The sequence below is a fragment of the Manduca sexta genome, chromosome 27 (assembly GCF_014839805.1).
Source record: "Manduca sexta isolate Smith_Timp_Sample1 chromosome 27, JHU_Msex_v1.0, whole genome shotgun sequence".
In the NCBI taxonomy this organism is placed as follows: domain Eukaryota; kingdom Metazoa; phylum Arthropoda; class Insecta; order Lepidoptera; family Sphingidae; genus Manduca; species Manduca sexta.
The window spans coordinates 10471443-10489676 of NC_051141.1; the positions used below are offsets into that span (position 1 = coordinate 10471443).

At 34.4% G+C, this 18234-nt stretch overlaps 1 protein-coding gene across 2 annotated transcripts; it reads right to left on the minus strand.

Annotated features, from left to right (window-relative positions):
• Nucleotides 1-1692: 1692 nt before the first annotated feature.
• On the minus strand, nt 1693-16748 carry LOC115444915 (protein zer-1 homolog). 2 transcript variants are annotated; one of them, XM_037444065.1, is made up of 9 exons: nt 16410-16748; nt 15402-16306; nt 15018-15220; nt 11840-12011; nt 11021-11182; nt 7255-7416; nt 4931-5080; nt 4453-4705; nt 1693-4312 (listed from the first exon to the last, which is right to left on the minus strand). In XM_037444065.1, the coding sequence occupies exons 2-9, from the start codon at nt 16104-16106 to the stop codon at nt 4131-4133; spliced, it is 1989 nt and encodes a 662-aa protein (XP_037299962.1). In that variant the 5' UTR covers nt 16107-16306; nt 16410-16748; the 3' UTR covers nt 1693-4130. The 2 variants fall into 2 exon arrangements, with proteins under 2 accessions (XP_037299962.1, XP_030026762.1); XM_030170902.2 differs by having other exon boundaries at nt 15402-16748.
• Nucleotides 16749-18234: the final 1486 nt, after the last annotated feature.

Here is an 18234-nt window from a genome sequence, read left to right on the forward strand (position 1 = left end):
ATTAGTAACAGGATATAAAATATATATTTTTTATTTTTTACGACTCTAAAGCATGAATATCCCGTTGTTAGATATTATTTTCATTTTTAAATCTTTGCTTAAAACAACACATAATTATCATGTGAATTATTATAGAAAAATAGAATAAGCTCTTTTTTGTGTTAATAAATAAAATTTATATTGCTATTAAATTGGAGTTGCATTTTATCACATTAAATAAATACTTAATCGTAATATTTTAAGTAGAATACGTTTATAAAAACTTTAATTAAACACGTACATATTCATTATAATTAGTATTAGCACCTATTCTAGCTAAGAAAGCAGCGATAACCTAGTTGGTTGTGGAACGGACTGTCGAGACGAATGTCCGTAAGTTCAATTCTCAAGGGCACACACCTCTGATTTTTCTAAAAAATTGTGTGTATTCTTTGTAAATTATCGCTCACTTTAACGGTGAAGGAAAACAGCGTGAGGAAACCTGTATACCTGAGAAATTCTCTATAGGAATTTTTGAAGGTGTGTGAAGTCTTCTAACCCGCACTAGGCCAGCGTGGTAGACTAAGGCCTAATTCCTCTCAGTAGTAGCGGAGGCCCGTGCCCTATAGTGGGACAGTATATAATACAGGGCTGACATTATTATTAGTAATAATTATTAGTAATGAGGGAGTCTCTTATAAAACTCAAAAATCGGATGGGATCGTTTGCTTTATTACCTGCAAGTCATTATACAGTATCCGACAATAAATATTGCACTTAAACATTTGGAACGAGATAGACAAAACTCTAACAATCTGGTGTTTATGATCTAACAATCTGGTGTTTATGATCTAACAATCTGGTGTTTATGACGACTGTTAAATTAATTACCATTGTACTGATAAATTAGTAAAATTTACTAGTTTATCAGTATAATCGTCTACGTTGTGTTAAATTCTTAGATATTCATTCTCGCATTTGATTGCATGATCGCAAACCTATTTTAAATCTTCAGCTCCATTCATTTCGACTCTTTTATTTAATAATTGTTTTACTGTAGTTAAATTCATATCCACGTTTCTCGTGACTACATAGCTTTTCAGTTGAGACCACATATATTCATTTGGATTGAAATCCGGTCGATATGGTGGCAGTTGCAACACAGTGTGCCTATCTTCGACAAGTAACTTTTTCACAAAAAAATCTGTAAGCCTCTGAGTTTCAGTACTGACTTCTAACTTCGTTTAATATACTTTTCAAAGTACTTCTTGAATTTCCAGTGGTATTTACCACTCGCTTTAAGAGTTCATCCTATTTTTTTTCCTCTCAGGTGCGATTACAATATATTTATAAACATTATAGATCATTTCGAGTGACTGACCTTGTAAAGGATTCCCTTGTTTTTATGGATGTCATCGTACTATTGAAAGTTGGGGTTTTTATAAATTTATCCGTTAGAATACTGAAGCGGGTTTGATTAAAATAAAGAGAACTATCACTGACTACAGAAATACTTTCCCAAACATTTCACCAACAATCAATCCAAGTGCAATATTTATCGCTGGATATTGTATAACGATATAAAATACCCAAATAATGCTGATTTATTCGTAAAATAAATATTTATATATTTACCTAGCAGTATGACACATCCTGGAATTTTACTCAAGGCTCTTTAAACATGACTTAACTGTAAATAAAATGAAATTATTGACGTCAATTTATTTATTTATAACATAGTTTCTCAAATGACATATTTATAGAGGTAAGAATTTCAAAAAATGTTTATATGTCTAGGAAACAAAAAATATAAAATAAAAACAACAAAGTTGCCACATCACAAGCTGATATAACGTAACAGATAATGAAGATTCCAACTTAAATATGCAAAACAATTTACAGTATTGAGCTATAAATATATTTTCTTTTTAAATTAACAGATGTGGGCCAATCTTAATACAAGTCTAAATTTGCACGACCGGCCAGGTCCAGCAACTGGTTTGTGTAAGACGCATTTCGACTACTTAGTGTTTGATTGTCGTCGTTTATGGTGGTATTTAATGCGCGTTCTAATTTACATATAGTCAATTGAAACAAAAATATCATGGTTGTCCTTGATAAACATAATATTACATCATAAAAGAAATAAACAAGTTTCCGGCAAGGTACAATAATTCAGAACATGATTGTTTGCAAAGTCTTAAGAACTAATATTAAACATCTAGAGTTAACTATCAGAGTAAAACTGTTCTTTTAATATAATGATCTTTTTTACGACATCTTATATGTAGAAGTATAGCAAAATAATTAGACAATGACACGTTTTAACCATTGGTTTACTGCTAGAATACATTTATGTCAAAACTACCAGAAAACACATTTGGAGAAACATGGAACACCAATCATAATATGAATGTTATGAATTACAAGCATATACTACTGATTGATTATATCATTGTAACCGATTACTACAGACCTTTTATAATGGAACATTATTATTCTATGCTAATAGTGTAGAGAGCACAGCTATCACATGATACACGCAGAAAGGGAATGGTGGCTCAATACAAAAGTAACGTGACATTTTAAATACTATTGGCGGAAATATTAAAATGATAGCTGCCAATAAAAAAAACTCAGCTTAAACTTTATCGACCGCTTTGAACAACAAGAACAAAAGCCTTAAAATGATAGCTGCCAATAAAAAAAAACTCATTTTAAACTTTATCGACCGCTTTGAACAAGAACAAAAGCCTTAAAATGATAGCTGCCAATAAAAAAAAACTCAGCTTAAACTTTATCGACCGCTTTGAACAACAAGAACAAAAGCCTTAAAATGATAGCTGCCAATAAAAAAAAATCAGCTTAAACTTTATCGACCGCTTTGAACAACAAGAACAAAAGCCTCTCTGTGCTCTCATGTCAATAATTCATTGAAATGTTGTCCATTGGCATATCTTCGTATGTAGCTTTAGAAGCTACACGTAGCACCGGAGCACATTGCAATCATAATATTTTACAGCTACCAAAGTAAACGAAATAAATAAATAAATATACCCAATAGTCACTGCTCCAATGAGCTCTAATGACTCTGTTGAAGGTACGAAAACCTATGCGACACTCTATGTTGCAAACTAGAGTAGCACACACAATACAATTTCTTTGAAACATTTTCTGGACATGTGCCATGCCCATGTCCAAAATAAACTTTGATTATGCTTAATAACATAAAGTGGAGCGGTTGACAGTTGATACAGGCGTAACAGATATCTCCCAGGGCCACGCACGACACTGCTATTGCATTATATTAAATGGTTGACTGTCTGTCCCTGGCGAGTAATTGTACACCAACCCAGTACACCGAAATTTTATACGTACACACCCGTATGTATTAAAACAACTAAACTATTAAACTATTCTGCAGCATAATGTTTAAAACCAACTGAACCAAGTAAATTAATTGTGTTACTTGTAATTTGACACAAAGCAAAACTATGTAAAATTCATGCTCAATTACAATAGCATGTCCAAGTATGTTAGATTGTGGTATGTCCAAATATTATATATGCTAACATTAAAGATTCATCAAAATTACCATCTTATCCGTGATATTAGAAAAATATCCTACACATCACACTACATGGGTCTACTGGGTAATATATTTTTCAAAAAGTTGTCTGTACTCATTGGTTACTAGGGGTAAATATTTAATAATAACGCTACGTGGACACTGCGGAAAATTTTAAGCTCGATCAAATTTCGACTCGGTAAAGAATTTACTCGGTTTGTGATTAAATCGTCACACACAGCATCCGCAGCACACGGCGTGGCTCGTGGCACGCAGCGCGCACGGTATCCTTATTGTACTAACACAGTGGGAACCTATCTAAATCCTTGAAAGTGTTGAATATCTACACTATCACCAATAGTCAGGTTGCGTCAAAATAGCACCGAGCACTGATACGAACAAACAATGTCGCACTGTGTTGTGGCGTGGCGACGGCAGCAGCTCGGGACATCGCAGACACGTGAAGCGCCGGCGCGGACCGTCAGCGGCGCAACAAGGGCGTGCCGCAGGGTCCTTGTCACATCAGCGATGTCGAAGCTTATTCGCGCAATTGAGGATTGATATCCTCAAAGTACTCCATTAGTTAATTGTCCGGAGACGAGGGTATTGGCGGGGTGGTTGCCTCGTTGGCGGCGAATTTGGCGCAGTTGTTAATCACGATGCATGCAAGTTTCTTGATCATCTCGTACGGGTTGGGGTGATTCAGCAACTCGTACAGCAATTTAAGGCCTCCCTCTGCCTCCACCAAGCTGCAGTATTTCTCAGCTAGAATAAAAAAATAAATTTGCGGTTTGAAGTTATAATCGTAATAATAATAAAATCATAAAGAAGGAAAAGCCAGCTTTCAGTATAAGTACAGAAAAAATGTCGGCTAGATGACAAGAAGATATTAGAGATGAGCGTACGGTAGACGGTGGTGAGATTGGCGAGCGCCCAGACAGCCCAGTGCTGACATTGCGGCGTGTGGTGCGCATTGAGCAGGTTGAGGATGGGCTCAAAAGAGCGGTAGTTGATGTTGCGCTCGGCGTGCAGGTCCCAACGCTCGACGGCGGCGGCCACGCGCATCAGCACCATGTCGCGCGGCAGCTCCTCCACTGTCCACGCCTCGGGCCCGTCCGACGCCATGTGTGCCAGCACGCCCGCTGCGTTGTAGCTCACCTGATTGTATAACAACACAATTATAAGAAGATATTCGATTAGGTTCCCAAACTAGTGTCTAAGGTAAGTAAGATATAGGCTTAACTTTACATACAAAATAATCTCAAGAGAGACATCATCATTTAACCTACTTAGTCCATTTAGCAGTGAAATGTAATTGTATCAATTAAAGTTTTAGAAATTCAATGGAGAATTTGGGACTTTTCTTTAAATGTAAATTATTACCTCAATACCATCGCTGGAGGAATCAAGCAGATCGTAGAACACAGAGAGGAACAGCTTGTTCATGAGCTTGGGTCTCAACTTGGTCACCTCGGCCACATTCCCCAGTAGACCCATCATATTGCGCAACAACTCCTCCTTGTCAGGGAAACTCTGCAACAAACACTGGTTGTTATACTCAATAGTTGGATATCAATCTTTAACATAATTAAAATACATGGAATAACTTACTGTTATATTCTAAATCTTAAATTTCGTGAAGATATTCATTGTTATATATATATAAAGGCATAATCCAGTGAATGCAATTGGATGTTTGACACAAAGACAGATCAAGTTCTAAATAAAAGTAGCCTAGAGTAAAAAATAAACAATGTCCTGTTCATTGAGCATGGCTAATATACAAAAATACATGTTAATTAGCTTTAATACACTAGGCAGTATAATGATTAACAACATATTTGCTTCTCTAAGAATAAAAACAAATACAAATGCGACACACTCAAGTTTTATTTATTTAAAACTTTATTAAATAATAATATGAAAAATTTGATACGATAATAAATAGAATATACTACACAAATATACACATACGCTAACACAAATAATTTATAGACTACATATACATACATATAATATACATACATACATATACGTGTTGCGCGTGTTGCGTGTGAAGTCTGAATGGCATTAAAATATATAGATGCAATAAGGGAAGGCATTGATTGATACCATGCGTTGCACCTCGTTATTTTAGTTTGTACTAGAGTGCCGAAGTTGTGTAAACTAACCCTTCTTACAATCTAGAATTCTTTAAGGTTCTAATATCGAACATACTTCTCATCGTCCTTAAATGTCAAAATATGGACATTGATGATCATAATCCTTAACTATCATTACTAACAATTTATGATATTAATTTATTTGTCTAGAGGCGCACCAACATGTAATGTCATATAATTAAGGCTCGACCGAGATCTCGGTCTCGGCATTCTCGGCTATAAATCCAACCGAGAATTTTATCTCGGTTCTCGGCTAAAAACCGCCGAGATTCTCGGCAATGACCGAGAAACTTTGTACGGAACAGAATGAGATTCAAATCAGCGCGCGGCCATATTCGTCGCTCGGTGTGAGTGAGTGAGTAGGGAGTCTGCGTTGTGATTGGTTGGAGTCCCAGTTGGTGAACTGCGGGCGCCTTCGCGCCGTTCGTTCACGGTTTAGTTAGCCAATGTTGTTAAATAGAAATTAGTTAAAATATTGTAGTTAATAAAAGTAACAAACCTACACTAGGCCAGCTTGAATGCCTAAACCCTCTCAGTAGTAAAGGAGATATGTTCCCAGCAGTGGGATCCAACATTTAACACATAGTATAAATTGTATAAATGAAAGTACTATTTAACCGACTTCAAAAAAAGGAGGAGGTTATCAATTCGACGGGAATGTTTTTTTTTCTTTTGTATGTTTGTTACCTCAGAACTCGCTCATTTATGAACCGATTTGGAAAAATATTTTTTTATTCGAAAGAATATCTCTCTAGATTGGTCCCATAATTTTTTTTTTCAACATCGCTTCAGTGTGGTTTTACTAAATAAACTAGAATAATTTTGTCGTCCGAGAAAACAAAATCGCGAATTTAGCTTTCCTGTGACGTTTTTAGTTATGTTTTTGCATTGGGTTTAGTTGAGTGTACTTCTCACATACTTATACATATAGCATAACACCTTTTCCCCGTGTCAGGGGTAGGCAGAGGCGTAATATTTCAGCGCGATAGTCGTACTGTGTGTGAAACATAATAGTTGTGTTTTTAGGTTAGGTTTAGTTGACTCTACTTCTTACATACATACATATATGTATATAGCATCACACCTTTTCCCCTTTTCAGAGGTACTCAGAGGTGTAACTCCTGAGCGCGATAGTCGTATCGTGAGTGAAACACGCCATCGAGACGGTCAATTTTTTACTCACACAAAAAAGCAAAAAATAAAAATAATTTTAACAAAAAATTAAACCGCCTTCAAAAACCACTCAAAAACAAAAAATAATTTCACATAACAGGTATATAAGGTATATAGGAAATTTAGCTCATAGATTTTTATAGTTTATTCATGATTTGTCTATTCTCGGTCTCTGCCGAGATTTTATTTCATTCTCGGTCTCGGTCTCGGCCGAGATTAAAAAACCCGTCTCGGTCGAGCCTTACATATAATAGGTAAGCATAATTCAAAATTAACTAGGACGTAGGACTTATTTGAGTAACAGACTGTCATGTGAACTAAAAGGCACATTCAAAACTTAGTTCAATAAAATTCTGCAGTAGAAGACGATACCTTAAGACATGCCAAGAAATACTCCATGCCGCTGTTTTCCAAGAATCTTTGGCAATTTTGCGGCGTCTCATCGGTGACGTTCCACATCGTGGACCAGGCGACCTCTAGCACATCATCACACACACGGCGCGACAAACGGTCCGATATAAGGTTCAGCATCTTCTGCAAAGACAAATTGAATATATCACAACGTGATACATTTTTGAAACGTCTTATTTTAGCACATTTTGACAGCTTAGCGACAACAGCTAAGTAATAATTAATAATTTCCCTGAAACACAAGTGACAATGTCAGCTTTTGGTGAATGTAACTGTTACTCTCGAGAAAAGGCATACATAGGGCGAATGTGCTGGTAGAAGGACAACGACCACCATACAAAAGGGGTAAATCCTGCCACAATAGTCCACGTAAGTTGTCGCGGTCCAGAATGAGTGTGTGTATATCGGGCTTCAACAGCACGGCATAACTGCGTCAACTGGCGAGGGATGCCTGTCGCCAGACTACACAACTATGCCGGATTGTGCCAAACCAAATAAACATAGAGCGAATTTATTAAATTAATGCGATTGTATTTACAGAAGCCTCTAATTTCGCTAAGAGCTGACACTTTCAGACTTATATTTTTTACATGCCTCGTATGACGATATAATCTATTCCATCATTTATATGATTTGGTTTTGGGAATCCTAAATTCATAATACAAATTATATTTACTCACTAATTACATCAATTACTAAGCTGTCATTGTTAAAATATAATTTGCATCGATCATTGTATATTTTTATTAATTATTATCGTTGACACTGATTTAACTCAAAAATATGTTGTTTTTGATGACCATTTACAATGTCTCTGAATGTATTACAAAAGTTTAACACTACACACACACACCCCATCACGCATTTATCCCCGAAGAGGTATACAGTTCGTTCGTTGGTTCGCCAAGTGTGTTCCGTCCCATGATTTGATAGGGGGCGAGCCTATAGCCATATCAGGCATAAATTCCAGACTCCGGGCTGATAATGAGCAGAAATATCCAAATATTACTCTGCCCAGTTGTGTTCCGACCCAGGATTCGAACCTTGGAGCTCAGCATACCAGCATACCGCGCAGTACAACTGCGCCACCGAGGCAATTTAACACCAATATACAATTAATTAAGTGTGGTATACATATTGTCTAGTTTTGTACAGTCAACAGCAAATATATCGGAGCGCCCTGTATACCCAAACAATTCTGAATTGCTAAAAGGACCAAAATCATTTACACGACAAAAATATTCAAAATATTGTTAGCATCCTATATCAAAATCATCTAAACAGTTGTTTATCAAATATTTTTAAACAAAATATGCATGTGTAAGTTCTTCACAATTATCTGATCAAAATGAGATAACCAAGTGTAAACTAAGCACCCAGAGTGTTGAAAAACATATTGTTATCAATCACATTGATTATATTTAACATTTTATTGCTACTTTAATATAATAGAAACAGATCCCGGTGTGTCTACATTGGAAAGAAAGTAATAAAAAATAGGGGTAACTAAGGTACAGTAATAGAACAAATCAATGATTTTTAGAATTATTTTCTGTGTCCTTTTTGCTCTTGGTTTGTAAGCGCACATCTCCGAAACTACAGAATTGATTTTTGTGTATTTTTCACTTGCTGACAGGATTTAATTTGTAGTAGAATATAGACTTTGTTTTTCAAAATCAGATATCGAAAAACATTTATTTAACCACGCATACGAAGTCACAGACACGACTAATTTTATAATAAAATATTAAATATGACATCTCGTACTTCTAAACATGGTTTTAACCACTGGAACAGCGGGCTTTATTTTGCAGGACAAAGATGCCTTCGTATGAAAAAAAAACCTTTGGTGTTAGGGTATTCAAATCTGTAACACTTGAATTTTGTTGTATGATTATATTATAAATAAATGAATAAAGAAACGTTGTTAGAACTGTTGGTAAAGGTGACCATTTTGATTATATATTTTTAAAAGGTGGCAGATGGTGATTTTTTCAAATTTTAACGGTCTTCCAGGACGCAGAGGTAATAAATTGATAATTTTAAATTTTGCGTCCGTCATCGTTGTTTTATAAAAAATGGTATATGGTGCAATTTTGAGGAACCTCAACCAACATATTTGCAAGCAATTGACCTGTTCCCCATTAGTATTTTTTTTATCTGTTTTTTAATTGCATTTTGGAGATTTTTTAATCGTCCACGGGTGAAACCGCGGAACACAGCTAGTATAAAATAAATGAAAAATAACAAAACGCTGATCGGCATCCATCTGCTATGCCACCTACCTCTGTCAATTGGACCTACACCACTTTCATAATCGATGATTATGCAATTTCATTTACCGACCGATTTTAAGTTGTACAAAACATGGGAATTTTTTGAGAAATTAAACACGGACTAGTTATATATAAATAATTTACATTAAATTAAGCATGAATTACGTGATAGCTCATATTTCTCAAAAATGGACTTACACCACTTTCAAAATAAACGATCCATATATATTATATATATAGCAAGATAGATATGCGGGTCCGCGGGTTAGTTCAGAGTATTACTGTGAAGGACACAATTTATATATTATTTATATTTACCATTCCATTTCAGACAGTTTAAAAATAATTCGAAACAAAAGAAACGTTATGAACGTTATGCGAGAAATTAAGATGACACACAAGAGGATTTTCAATTAATTACGACAATGCATCGACAAAAGGTTTTTTATTTATATTCCATTTTGAACATCTGCACTACTTACATGCCGTTGACGTTCGACTTGTTGAACATCCAAATATAGTTAATAGATTGGATGCTCACAACTTTTAGAACGTACATTAAATGTGTAGTACCATATTAACATGTTAGTTACTTGGCAACTTTTGATGCTGAGTGTACAAAGCCATTGTGCCTCAACAAAAAGTTTTTGTATATATTTCAGTGAAATGTGTGATTTAAATATAGATGGGTGTACTGTTGAGTAATTTTAGAATAAACGAATCGAGAGAATGATCGCTAATGTATGCATTGTCAATCTTTTTTCATTGAGTTATATATTACTAAAATAATATTATATGAATCATTATACAAAACTTTGAGCATTTTGCATTGTATAAAGTAAGTAACCTTTGTGGCCACATATCGTCATAGAAAGACGATGGCACGAATCTTACGGATAGATAAATATCTTGATGGCAAAGGACACTATGAATAAAATTGTCAACTTGCCAGGGCACTTGCTGCGTGGCGCAAAAAAATGCCATTGTTGCACCGCGCAGCTGCTACTATTATAATTTCGCTTAATGCTTACACAAAATTATAGTCAAAATTTGGTTTATAGGTAAATTTGCATTATTATAACATATTTACGTATAGCCATTGCCCGGCTCATATATACAAAATACAATCGCATATACCAACATAGCCAATACCAATATTTAGAACAAAACGATAATTTCGTTTCTAGTCGCAGATTAATCAATTTTTAATTCGCGTCATGCGCAATGAGATAAGTTTGAAAGGTCTGCATACATGAATTGATCCAAAAAAGAACATGTTCTGAGCTCATACTATGTTTATAGAAACCACGGTGTGAAAGTTTTTGTATTGAATTAAAAGAAGTGCAGTAAATGACAAGCTATGAAAAAATAACACAAGCAAGTACAGATGTGTAAAATCGCAGAGCAATTAGGTATTTAATAATCGAAAATATGTTTAAATATCAACGTACCAAGATGGCGCCCTCGTTGCCCAGAAAACGTTTCTGTTTCCCATCGACTTGGCAAGCGAGCGAGTTAAGCAAGTATATCGCGATTCGCTGCACGAATCCCTCTTGGTTCACATCAGACACTCCACACAACAGGATCTTCACCACTCTTTCATACTCAAACAACTGAAATTGAAAAAAGAAAACACAGTATATGAATTCATTTGTTATTTTGTTTCAGAAGAGAATTTGATCATTTAAAAAAAAAATTAACGTTTACGTTTTTCCCTGAGTGCAGTGCGCTAAGTAAGAATAAAATATTCGATCGATTAAGTTAACGTTAACTTCTTTATAGTCATTTTAGTCATTAATTCTATTAGTCAAAAAGCAGATTCACACTCCCTGTTCCGTACATTTTGTGTTTACTGTTACCATGAGTACTAGATTTACTATTCGAAGTGTATACACGCAATGATCTTGCTGTCAAATTTTATGCTCATTGGTCGTTTCACAAATTTTCATACAAAAATGTACTTAAACGAAAGTGTATCTCAAGCTCAACTAAAAATGTAGAAATTCATATATTATTACCTTAATAATTATTGTAGACAACTATGAATACCGCAAATAATCGTGTTGGTGATGTAAATAAACTTTAGTCAATAGAAACACACAAAATAAAATAATAAGACAACATACTATTGTCATAACTACTTTATTTTCGTTCATTATATTAGTTTCCCCAAAAAAAGCAAATCGAGTGTAGGTAGTTTTGAAAAGTGACTTGAGACATTAGTTACTAGTCAGTAGTCTCAAGATATACATACGTAGTTTGTATCTTACCACGTCTGTTGGTATTTTGAACTGGCAGAGAGTAAGGCAACCGTTGCGCATCATGGTGTCGTCTCCAAGGTGGGCCGCCATACCATCCAGCAGCGCTGTGATGATACGCCTTTTTAGTTTCATGCCGATGCGATCTTTCTCCTTTCCTTTCACTATGTAGAATAATGTTGCGCTGCAACCATACATGTACAATTCTTGTTATTATTACACCTCTCAATGAACATTAAATAAGTGAATGCAAACAAAACGACTGTAATGGTGACTTAAATTAGCCGCGCTGCAGAATTGCCACAATATAAAACAACGCTAGCCAAATAACTAAGAGTGCTTTTACTTTTCCGCTAAGTGCCGCAATGCGGTCGCACGTGTCTTTTTATATATGGACGAGCCTTTACAGGATGCGCTGCTCCCGAAAGTATAATTTGTAAACCCTCTAATAATTATATTTAAGGAAATCATATTACAAATCCCTTATTATTGCAGATTATAAATTTGCAAAAATATTTACTGAAAAATAGACTATGAAATCTTGAATAGTATTTACCACTGTTCAGTAGTTATGCAACTAAAATAGTTTGTAATAGATTATTACATTGATGCATCAATACAATTATAGTCAATCTTAACATGGAGACTCACAAAATGTCACAATAGTTGTAAATTTATACAAGGCCAAAAGACTTTACGTTTTCTACAGAGAAAAAAGATTTCCCGGGATAAATGTTCTGCTTTATATTTTTCTGCGACAATAAGTAGTATATGTTCTTTCCAGGGTCTCCAACTATCTTCATACCAAATGACCCACGCCTCCGACCGCGTGTTAGTTTTTTCTAGCCTAAGACTTGCTCTATATATTTTCCCGTGTAAAAGCTAAGCCTATGTCCCAGACTGGCCTGACTGACCAATATGGTCTCAAACTACCTCCATACCAAAACTCATCAAAATCCGTTGAGTAAATTTTGAGTTTATCAAGTTCAGACAGACGCGGCGGGGAACTTTATTTTATAGTATGCAAGGATAAAATTCCAATATTGTTAAATATATTAGTTTGAGTATGACAATTCTCCAATTGCAATTTACATCAAAGCATATGATTATTTAATAATAATTTACTTTGATGTAAATGCAATATTGAGTATATTTGCATGATTCTTGTTCTGCAATCTTATTGATTTACCCCGTCCCTACACTTCAAAGGGAATATTTGAGCTGATTATACCTGTATATGTCTGTTATCATAATATTTTATGCAGGACCTTCATCATATTCGTACTAAAGTTTTTTATATCCATACATATTTAACACATTAAATCCTTTATTTTTTATACATTATTTGTAATGCTATTTCCTAAATAATCATTGTCTTTAAAGGTAATTCTGCTCCTTTGGGCGATGCTCTGACGTAGACCCTAATATTATTTTAAATAAGAGGCTCGTAATTTTCAATACAGACAAACCATATAAATAGTTTATGGATCACTGTATTAGAATATAAAAATAAAATAAATTTAAATGTAATGTATCATGATTGCCACATGTATGTAAGTAAATGCATCATTTTACAACGGCTCGACGAATTTTGCAGATTACCTTATTGTTGTGTTTGTAATTGTTAGGACAAAGAAACTAAAAAAATGTAAAGGGGAAACAGTGACATGGAAATATTTGAGTCAGATATTGATAGTATATAATATTTGCCACGTGTCTGATACAGAAGATATGTTAAATCTGAGGGTTTGCTTGGTGGGTGTAGCCATACGCAAGGGTAGAAAATTGAAAAAAAAACTATCGAGCAGATATTGAGTAGGCATGTTAAGTGACTATGTAAGAAGCTCCAATTCAAAAGCTCGTGGCAGCTATTTGAAAATGCAAAAAAGTCGTCATTTTTTAATTCTCAGGCACATTAGATTATTATACAGACAATTTATATTTGTTTAAAGTGAGCTGAATCATAACCTCACAATTATTTAAAGGCATTTTCTAATGCTGACGGTTTGAAAAAAACGTGTTTTTATCACAATTTTTGAAAATAGTAGCAAGTACAAATATTTGTTTTTTTAAATATAATATGTATACTGATATATGAATTTTTCACATAAGCGTGTATGGTGAAAGCCTAAACTATGAGGATTAGTGATTACCCATTGATCTAAATATATATTGAGTCACTACAGTGATAATCGGGACCAACACAAATATTTGTGACACAAAACATGCATATTTTTTAATAAAATATACGTATCACACAACAGTTATAACTTTCGGTGGGTTTATTATTGGTTTAAGGGCGAACATATAAGTTACTGAGTCAAGATAGCGTGGCCAAAAACCACAGCACTTAAAAATCTATGTCACAAAGTGCATGACACTGGATATAAGATAGCACTTGCTTAATGAGATCTGAATAATGTTAAAATTTCCATAAGAAATTGATTGTCTACGAAAATAAAAATATATCTAACGAGTTCCCAATATATATATATATACTACATAGTATTAAAAACTTTCCACATCACAAGATGTTAAATTTTTGATGAAGATATAGTGTAGGTTTGCCTCCATCGACAATATTACAAAAAGGGAAGCAACAATTGCATATGCTTACTACACTAACATCTTCTGATAAAAGAAAGAACTTTAGGTAGTCGCAATGAACATGTCTACATCCCACAGTCATACTATATTAATAAAAAAAAGCCTTAATATGTGAAGTAGATACCAACTTGCCCTTTTTCCTTTATGCAAAAAACTGTCTGCAAGACTACACTTAATCTGTAGTTCAGATAGTTATCTAACAATGGACAGAAATAGAGGTGATAAAAATAATAGATTGTTTGAAAAACATAAAACGCTGGGTTACAAACCACAATTACATATTATTGAACTAGCTTTAAGCCTCTACCACACAAATGTACAGATATTTGTAAGAGATTATTCTCTAGATTATTAAGCAATAGGCCACTAATTAAGTTTATGTTCTAAGTCATATGACAATTTTCTAACCATTATAATTATTTATAAATTTAATTTGTTTTTTATTTAAAACATACCTAAACTACAAAAAAAACTTGAATTATACATTATATTATGTGATTTTTTTTGTTTAATTTGTAATTTTAGGATTTATGATACAATTAAAAATTAAATTATTACAACTTAAAATGAAATTCCATCTTACCTTCCAGATATTTGTATATGTTTTTCTGACACATGTTGATCCATCGCATCTAAGACAACTGACAGTGCTCGGCCAACATATGAATTATTTTCATATCGGAACAAGTAATAAAGATCATTGAGGACTCTAGTCAACATGACAGGCCTTTCCATGTATGCTACTGCTGCAGTTAAGATCTGTTGCTCGTTGGCATCACCAGAGATCTTAAACAAAACCAAAATGTGGCAATTGTATCCAATATTTCTGTATGTAGCAGTAAATATATTAATGTCTTTAGAAATAATCAATTTCATTTTATTGAATAATATAAAGTGACCACACTGCATGTGAGAATAATTGTAATGCATCTTAATAATATAACCTAGGGCAATGTATGTGACTCACCACTTTGGCAGGGATGTCATGTCTCTTGCATGCACCATGATGTGTACCATACAGCCCGAGAAATTCAAGGGGCCTGTCAACTCGGCTCACTAGGCCTGGGATGTCACAGCGCACGGGTGGCTCGGTGTTTGCAGATGATCCTTCCTCATTGGCTTTAGACACGGCTGCTCCAGTTCCAGCCAGATTTGTGCCAGAAATATCTAAAGATTCCAACTCTGGCAAGTTTTTTATAAGCTTTGTCAATACCTCATTAGGATTCAAATATTTTCCATGTCTATCATTTGATTGAGAAATATCCAGGTGCCTCAGTGAATGCAAACCAGCTATCCAATCAATTATATCTTTTGACCAGTGTACACTGTGCAATACCAGGGATCTCAAGTTCTTTAATTCATTCAGGGCCCAAATTGTACCTGCAGATGAGCACTCAGAAAGATCCAGATGTGTTAAGTGTGTCAAAGGTTGCAGCAACAACAGTGGGAATATGGCCAGTCCCCTGCGGTGGATTGTGAGGCGTCGAAGTTTAGGCGCGTCAATAATGTACCCCCTGTGTCTGTATAAACTCTCATCCTGAGAGATGACATATGTCACTGGTCCTAATTTTAGAGATATTAAATTCTGACTATGATGGTTAATAGCTTCTAGTGAAGCCTGCGACAGATACTCGCACTGCACCAGCTCCACCACGCGAGGTTTGTGCTCCATGAGAAACCGTAATCCTTCATCTGTTATGCGCGAGCTACGCAGTTTCACTGTGTCCAGGCGGGCGCGCACTTTATCGCGAAATAAATTGGCGATGTTGTCATTTACACGACTTTCTCGCTGGTAGGCCTCAAGAAATCGTTCGCATATCTCAGCAGGGAGTATCACATCGTCCTTCAATTTCCTCCAGCGACTCGACGAATCTTGTGTCGTAATAGTGTTTAAATTATTGACAATATATTCCATACAGATGTCGAACAAAGGTTCGGGAGAGCTGTCGTAAAGCGAAAATACTTCCTTACTTACCGCCATCCTGGCAATCGCTTCAGTCCGTCTCCAACACGGAAATTTGGAAATAGTCAAACTTATAACACTTATTTCACTTCTACCCACAAAGCCACTTAAGATCCAATACAACTATACCGTCCATTTTGATACAAGTTGTGAGATCTCACAATTTTTTCTCCTGTGTGATACAGGATAATAGTCAATTGTGTTCACATTTAGAATGCACTATATACAAAAAAGGAACAATATTTTGCACAATGCTGCGATATTTTAATTAATTTCATTACTATTCTTTAGCATTACACAGTCGACTGAAGAGAGTAGTGTATCGACACAGATTATAGATTACTACCTAGTATCTAGATATACTTGAGAGTGTAGTATATTCACGACACTGCGTAATATGTTACTTGGGTGATGGACGCGTTTATGGACACATATAACACACTAGTTATAAAAGTCACAGCTTATTGCTGTAATTAATTTCAAAAAAGCGTAAAGAAAATTTATTTATACCAAAATATTACGAATTTTCATATTTTTATATAGCGTGCGTACATAAATATAAAAATAAACAAAAAGGAATTCCAAGGAGAAAAATATACTTTTATTGAAGCTAATCTTTGTTTTTTAAACGTATAAAACCTATTAGTTTACATTTACTGGATATTAACATAGCTTATTTAGCCAACCAAAAGGACTTCGAATAAAAAGTAGTACAAAGCGTCGTTGGAAAAATGTGACAAAAAAGTAATAAGTATTATTGTTTCGAGATTGGTGCCTTATACTTACTTGTTTACATAATATATTTTTTGAAAGTAGGTAACGTTTGAAATAAAATATGAATCGAATTTTTTTCTTGAATTATAAAAAAGTATTTTCACAAAATTATATAGTGCGCTCAGAAAGAGAACCGTCGAGGCCGAAAAGTGAACTAACTTTCGAATTTTATTTATTTATTTATAAAGATATACTAAACATATTACTGACAATAATTATCTAAATTACATTACAGTGGATCTAATGGCTAGTCAGAATCCAAATAGAAGTGTATACAACTTATTCAAATTAGGTGACACGTACATGTTATTTAGTTACAAAATAATAACAATAAATATAAAATATGTTGGCTAAGGTAAGGCAGACGATGTGGGAGTTGTATTTGACTTGGTTGTTGTGGATAATATGTGTTTTACTGAGCGTCGGAAAGTATAATATTTTGAAGTGTGAATATCAAGTGCGGCATGTTTTATAGATAGTTCATTATACAGGTGACACATTCTTGTAAGAGGATTATAGAAAGATGTATTATTTTTGCATACTAGTAAGTTAAACGTCCTCATTCATTTTACATGACTTCTCCGCGTTTTGATAAATTTTAAACTTATTTGTTTGTCATGTCCTATATACTTACTTGTCATGTCCTATTGCTTTGTTATGAATGATCTTACGTGTTGTTTTTAGGGATTTTTATATAGAAACATACCGAAACTAATCAAAAGAAGTAATTAAGCAGTAGCGACCTCAAAACCCACGACGGTTCTTGTTCTGAACAGACTATATCTTATTAAGCAACATAACTGTAAATTATAATATGCAAAATTCATTAAGCCAAAGTAGAATCAGACCAAAATTTTACACCTTTAATCTTGATTGATCGAAATAAGCAATTTAAAACAGTAGCAAAAAAATTGAACACAAAATAGATTCATGGCGCAGAAAAGAATTACATGGTAGGCATATACATGATTTAGAACAATCTCACATAGATCCCACAGCATCTAACAGATGGCTTAAAGTAGGCTCACTATTCCCAGAAACAGAAGGTTTTAAGCTTGCAATT